We start from the raw sequence: 7,003 nt of genomic DNA, 5'->3' as shown, positions 1-7,003 counted from the left end.
TTGACTGAAAAGTATGGCAATGCTAACAAAATTAATCCACTAGTGAGAAACACAATCATTAGTTAAATTCCGGCAAAATATGTTTCAGGATTAATATAACAGCGTGTTAAGCTGAGTTTAACTGACAAGTAAGAAACTAGCTCTAAGACATTAATATAGACAATATGGACATCTAATGATAGATATTTGCAACGACGTATATAAGACCATAGTAAGTTGGACCTACAATGGGTCAAAATCGGGAAAAAAAATTTTAACCCAAATTTTTTTTTCAAAAAAAAAAAAAATTTTTAAAATTTAAAAAAAAATAATTTTTAAATTTAAAAAAAAAAATTTTAATAATCGAATAATTTTTTTTTAAAAAAAATGAAAAAAACAACTGGAAAAAAAATTAAATTTTGTTTACCTAAAAATATTTAAAATTTTGAAGTATAATTTGGTGAAGGGTATATAAGATTCGGCACAGACGAATATAGCACTCTTACTTGTTTTCGTTTCTTGTTGTTTGTTGCCGCGTTATATAAAAAACGTGTAAAAAAAGTCGCGTATTTCAAAAAATGGTTGCTAATTTGAGTTCGCGTTATATCGAATTCGCGTAAATAAAGTACCGCGTAAATGGAGGTTTACCTGTATTCTAGCGAGTAAACCGCTAACGGTATCTTAAACTTGAGCTTGTTTATAAGCCATTATTAATTACTTCATCTATAACACGTCTACGACAAGGCACTATGTGCGTTTATATTTCTTATAACAAAAAAAATACTGCCCAATTCACAATTGATGTCGTAGTGTTGTAGCATTGTATGTCATAAATATTTTTCAAATAAATGTTTCGAAACAAAAACAAAATATTAATAAAAAATATTACGACATACAACGATACAACGCTACGACACCAATTGTGAATTGGGCATAAGTGTTTGTACCTTTTTCGAAGTAATATTTTCTTTTAAATAAAGAGATCTACGTCTCTCTAACATTTGAATTTATTTATTTTATATATTTCTGATATACGCCGAACACCTTGAATTTAATCTTCTTATCCTCCTTATTATGATTGAGTCCATATGGAAGGATATTTATTTTATTTATACACTTCCCAGCTAAAACTTTACTCTCAAATAAGCTGAAAAATAAGGGGAATTTGACTATTGGACTACTTATTATTCTACTGGAAAAGGTACTTATTTTTGTTTGCGATGTTCCAAAAGTAAGCTATTTTAATGTGTCCTACAATAAAGCGATTAATGTTCGTAAAACAAAAATTATTTTTTTTTAAATTTTATTCTAATTTAATTAGAAATAATTAATTAATTTAATTAGAAATAATTAATTAATTTAATATATAATTGTAGATCTCGGTTAGATTTATATTTGGCTTGGCTACAAAATAATACAATCAAGTAGTAGTTACATTTAAAATTGTCAGTAAAAACTTTTAGAATAAATGTCTTTTAGAGACATTGACATCTAAGATGCTTAATACACATTCAAACATTTAACATTTCGATTCTTATCAACACAATAATTTTGTGCACTCGTTCATATTAATGTATGTATCAATTGTTTATCGCACATATTTTATCATAAAAATGGGGCTAAAATCATATATACATAAAACAAATTGTACTGTATATATGTATATTAGATGCAGTTTATATTGTTGTGGATTAAGTCGAATACTGCCCATATGTTGTTTCAGAGGATTTCTACGTTCGGATACACTCATCGGAACCATAAATGTCAAATTGCAACCACTTGAGACAAAATGTGATATACACGATACATTTGATGTAAGTTGCCGAAGAAAAGTAGTCAAATTTAATTGGTATTAAGAATTGTTAAACAAAAATTAATTTTCATTGTATTTGCAGCTTGTAGAAGGACGTAAAAAAGTTGGTGGCAAATTAGAAATAAAATTACGCGTCCGTAATCCCATATTGACCAAACAAATGGAACACATTAACGAAAAATGGTTGGTAATAGACACCTGAATGGAGTTGAAAAAAAATAATCTTGTGTATTTATCTTAATTAGAATTTAAGAAATATTTTATTTATTGAACAAATTTTAGAAAAGCTCGTAATTTCTTATTTGAATTTATGTATTTAGCCATCTAAAGAAGTACTGGAATTTCAACTTATATACTAAAAATTATTTTTATAACTTTTAAAAAGTTTTTTCATAAATGTGTTACAAATAATTTAATTATTTAAAAGCAAAAAAATATATGTATATTAATTGTTTGCTTTATTTTTCACTTTATTTCAATTGAATTGTTGCATTATTTAACTTCAATGTACTGTACTTGCGTTGAAAACATGCTGGTTTTATTAAAAATATCGATGCCACGTACTTTATAAAAACCTAAAAAATAAATAATAAAAATATTAATTCAAGTAATATGTATAATATCATTACGTTGCTGCGCCACCAAAATGGGCTATGTATAAATTGTAAAAAAAAGGTTTTATGTGGCCAGCCGAAAAGCGTCTACTTATCAAACTACATTAAAAATTTACATCTAGGATCATAAGTTATTAAACATATTAAACATACAAAAAATTAACCATTTTTTGGTTTTCCAGAATATTTGTTAAAAAAAACATAGCACTTTTTGTAGGCGCAGCAACGATTACTTAGTTTAAATTTCCAAAAATATATATACTTTGGTTTTAACTTTAATATTTTGTTCCAAAAAGTCGTATTTTCCCGAAATTGGCTCACTGTCGATACCAGTTTCGCTTTATACATTATTGAAAAGTTTGCTTATAAGAACCACTTTCTTGAATCGGGAATAATATTTAAGAACTCATTGAATACTTCATTCAGAAACTATAATTCAAGTCCTAAACTGTACTTAACAATTCCAAAAGGGGGTTGTAAATCGCTACAAGGATTATACCAACACATAAAAAAATAAACTCTCAATCGAATACGTAATAAGTAGCTTATTAATTAAGATACCGTGGACAACTTTTTAGTGCAATGAGAGGTAAAGACGAATTTGAAGATCACGCAAGTCCTATATTAATTTATTTATATATTTTTTAACAGCCCAGAAGAACGAACTGAAAACTCGGAATGTGTTGAAACTAAAAAAATTTAGTTCAAAAGAGCATGTTTACAACTAAATGACAGTGATACCAGCGAAGATCTCGAAGATTCTGAAATTGAAATTGTCAAATAGGCTAATGAGTTAACATGCGCTATAGATAATGCACATAGAAAGTAATTGGTTAATTTCGAAAATGTGCCGGATTGAATGAATTATTTGCAAATATTTGGAGAGCAATAATTGTGAAAGTCTTTAATCTTAGCACGGATATATTCCTTACCACTGTACAAAGTTTAGCTAAAAATGGAAGATATCGAAACAGTGGGTGTAGGACTTCCATTACAAAGAAAACTGTAATTTCGAGAGTCTTTAAGTTTTGTCTGAATCATTTTCACATATAAAGAAAATATGTAAATTAATATCTGGAGAATTATAATAGTTAAAGTAAAGGTTGAAGTTGCACATAAAATATATAAAAATTGGTGGAATCAGAACAGTGGGGTGGTTTCTCCCATACCAAGTATATAGTTATTTTCGAATATCAAGCAAACTGTAATTCTGTGAGTATTTAAGCTTTGTGTAAATTACGTTGATGCCAGTGTCCTGTTACGCCAAAAAATAAGGGCATCGGAGAAAGCATAAAGTAATAAAAAGTAAATATTCATTATCGAATATCTAGAGAACTGTTATAGTGGGATTCTCAAAACTTTACGTTAGTTATTTTTATTTTCGAATATCTAAAGAACTATTATAGGTAGAGTCTTCTAACTTTTTATAAATTATTTTTCTATCATTGTTACCCCCATTAACACGAAGTCTGGTTATGCGTTAACTAATAGTTATACTGTCGGTTAAAATTATTTTTGTATGAAAACTGTCAGTGTAACTATTAGTTAATATATAACCAGACTTCTTGTTAATGGGGGTTAGTAGTTTAACCCTAGTTAGATAACGTTATTTTTATTTACTGAAAAGATAACGATACGTCTGAAAGACGCATGAAATCATTTATTTATTCAATTTACTTTAAAATAAAAGCATCTTTATATACAAAATAATAATACAAATAAAATTAAATTAGCCATAAAAAAATATGACAACTTAAAGACTTTTTTATAAAGGCTTCTACAATTCGGTTCCAAAAACTTTGTTTAGATAATAACATCTATATTAACTTATATAAACCAAAAAAATAAATTCGATAAGCATTATATGCAAGATTTATAAAATAAATTTTTGTGGTCGCTATATACAACTCTTCAGTAAATAATTAATTATTCTTCAATGCTACTGATAGCGTAAGTATGCATATTAGAGCAAACATTTCTTTTGAATTTGTGTTGAAGTTGTCATATCTTTTTAACGATATATGGAAATTTGCAGAAATTCGCCAAGCGCTTTGAACCTTTGGTGTAGTCCAGCAGTGCTTACTTTTACTTCTTATAGTAGGTTAAAATACCGTAATAACCCGGCTATGTAAACATATAGTAAAATTATCAGGTTCTTAAGGATTTTCCTGAATCGGTTGTATATTCGCAGGCTCAAGGATGTCAACAAGCTCATCTTTTACATCACTTTAAACATCATCCTCAATTAATACATCTTTCGATTCGCTGCACATTTTACAGTGAATCCGAGTCGTCTAAAATGCTTTGCAAAAGAATAGTAAGTCAAACCGCGCATAAAAGCCATATTTAAAGCTAATTTAAACAAAATAATACCTTAAAATTCAAACAAAACAAAAATTTATTTTTGCTACAAAGTTACACTAAAGATAACGATACGTCTATGAGACGTATGTTGTGTTTATTTTCGTTTATTTCTCAAAAACAAAATAACTCACAGCCCCAAAACAATTACCACCAATAAGCTGCTGCTATGGTCTGAGATAATTGAGCGTGAGAAAGTTGTAAGTTAACAAATGTGAGAGTTATAGTACAAAATTGAAAAGGCCTACGTCTCGCAGACGTATCTTATCTAATTAAGGTTAAATAAAAATAGGCTGGATCGAAACTTGCCCACTGTAAACCATACGAAATTATAGCGGACCGAACGTCTTAAGTAAGTATCAATATCTGTTTAAAATCGCAGGTTATTTTCCGGTACTAAATATGTATGTATATTAGGGTGGGTAAATTTTGTTGGTCAACAGGCATATAGCAAAAACGTAATCTACGAAAAATTCTAAGAAAATTTCCCCAAGAAACTATGGGTCTAAAATCAAAACCTAGCTCCCGCTGAGAGGCTTCAAAATACACAGTTAAGAAATTTTGATTTTAGTCGCTTTTCATTGTTTATTTTGATATGAAAGTTTATAAAAATGTATACCAATTTAGTTCTTAACAAAACATAGTTCTAATTATTTAAATCGGACGTAAATTGTAAAAGTTATTCAACTTTTCATTAACACCTTTTTTAGTATTTTCTAATCCAGCGCATATGAATAAAAAAAAAACAAAATATTGATACAATTTTTAATTTACAAGGTAAATTTTTTCGAACTTTTTTCGAGAAATTATATATACTGCGAAATATTGGTGGATCCTACAATTATCTCTAAAGCTAGGTACTCTGTTCAAAATTTCGTGCGAAATGCTGTCAAACTACATATAAAATATTTGGAATGAAATATATGCGAAATAATTTCGCAAAAGTTGTACTTTGTTTTTATTGTGGAAAACATGTGAAATACATCTGGCAACCTTATTTTTCCACACGAAATAACATACGCAGCACTTCTTTCGCACGAAATTAAAAGCAACAGCCAAAGTAAGAGTACTACAACAAATACAACATTTACAAAAACCACAAGCAATTTTGTTTTTGGTTTAAGGTCTGAGCTGTCAAAGTTGCCTGTTGTTGTTGTTGTTTTTGCTTTTGGGCTTGTTGTATTTTTCGCCACAACAACCACAAGTGAATTGACAGTTCAGACCAAAGTAAAAAAAATAGTCAACTGTTCTACTGAGTCTACTTTATTAATTTACTTTGGCAACAGCTAGCTGTCAAACAGCATATAAAATTTTTCGCATGAAGAAAACATGATTTTTCGCAAATATGAACAGAGTACTAGGCTTAACTCAATACAGTCCATTCCCCATTTGTCACCAAATTCGCCAGAATCCCCAAATTTCTTTCTTTTGCAAATATAAACCGATTTTAACAAGTAAAGCTTAGTACTCTGTTCATATTTGCGAAAAATTATGGTTTTTTCATGCGAAAAATTTTACATGCGAAAAATTTTACATGCTGTTTGACAGCTAGCTGTTCGTGCGAAAGAAGTGCAGCGTATGTTATTTCGTGTGGAAAAATAAGGTTGCCAGATGTATTTCGCATGTTTTCCACAATAAAAACAGAGTACAACTTTTGCGAAACTATTTCGCATATATTTCATTCCAACTATTTTATAAGTAGTTTGACAGCATTTCGCACGAAATTTTGAACAGAGTACCTAGCTTAATGTCTCATTTTTGTTTTTAATTTTAGACCCATACTTTCTTTTGGAAATTTTCTTAGGATTTTGTGTAGATTCCTATTTTGCTATACGCTTGTCACGTTTTTTCTCATCCGAACAAATTGACCCACCCTAATGTATATTAATTTATTTTTTCTTTCATATTTTCCATTTGCACAAATGGAAATTCTCTACTTTATATGGATTTTCTCAATTTAAAATGGAAATTCTCAATTTCATTTGTAATTTTCTCAATTTAAAATGGAAATTCTCAATATCATTTGGAATTTTCACAATATCATATATAATGTTCACAATTTCAATTAAAAATGGTGTAGTAAAATCGCACACCCAGTTCAAAAGTGACACAACTCAACATTTTAATTTTTTAGAAATCGAAAATAAATATATGGGGCATTTCACGTCAAGTGAACCAACTTTTGAGTGAACCAATGTTAGTTCTATTGGATAGTAATTCGGACACCATTTTTCAA

The 7,003-nt window shown here is 28.7% G+C and overlaps 2 protein-coding genes across 3 annotated transcripts in view; one reads left to right on the top strand and one right to left on the bottom strand.

Annotated features, from left to right (window-relative positions):
* l(2)gd1 (lethal (2) giant discs 1) overlaps positions 1–2,403 on the top strand; it is a 13,857-nt gene extending 11,454 nt beyond the window's left edge. Inside the window, exons 6-7 of one of the 2 annotated variants that reach the window (XM_065499249.1) lie at positions 1,703–1,793; positions 1,875–2,403. In XM_065499249.1, coding sequence (XP_065355321.1) covers positions 1,703–1,793; positions 1,875–1,994 — 211 coding nt within the window. In that variant the 3' untranslated portion in view covers positions 1,995–2,403. Of the gene's footprint in view, positions 1–1,648; positions 1,794–1,874 lie in introns of both variants that reach the window. The other variant, XM_065499248.1, reaches the window with a different exon arrangement.
* Positions 2,017–7,003, bottom strand: part of Idua (alpha-L-iduronidase) — a 61,409-nt gene continuing 56,422 nt past the window's right edge. The window contains exon 5 of the mRNA XM_065499250.1: positions 2,017–2,367. Within this exon, the coding sequence (XP_065355322.1) occupies positions 2,285–2,367 (83 nt within the window). The 3' untranslated portion in view covers positions 2,017–2,284. The remainder of the gene's footprint in view (positions 2,368–7,003) is intronic.

The sequence above is a fragment of the Calliphora vicina genome, chromosome 2 (genome assembly GCF_958450345.1).
Source record: "Calliphora vicina chromosome 2, idCalVici1.1, whole genome shotgun sequence".
NCBI classification, from domain to species: domain Eukaryota; kingdom Metazoa; phylum Arthropoda; class Insecta; order Diptera; family Calliphoridae; genus Calliphora; species Calliphora vicina.
This window is presented reverse-complemented; position numbering and strand designations above follow the sequence as displayed.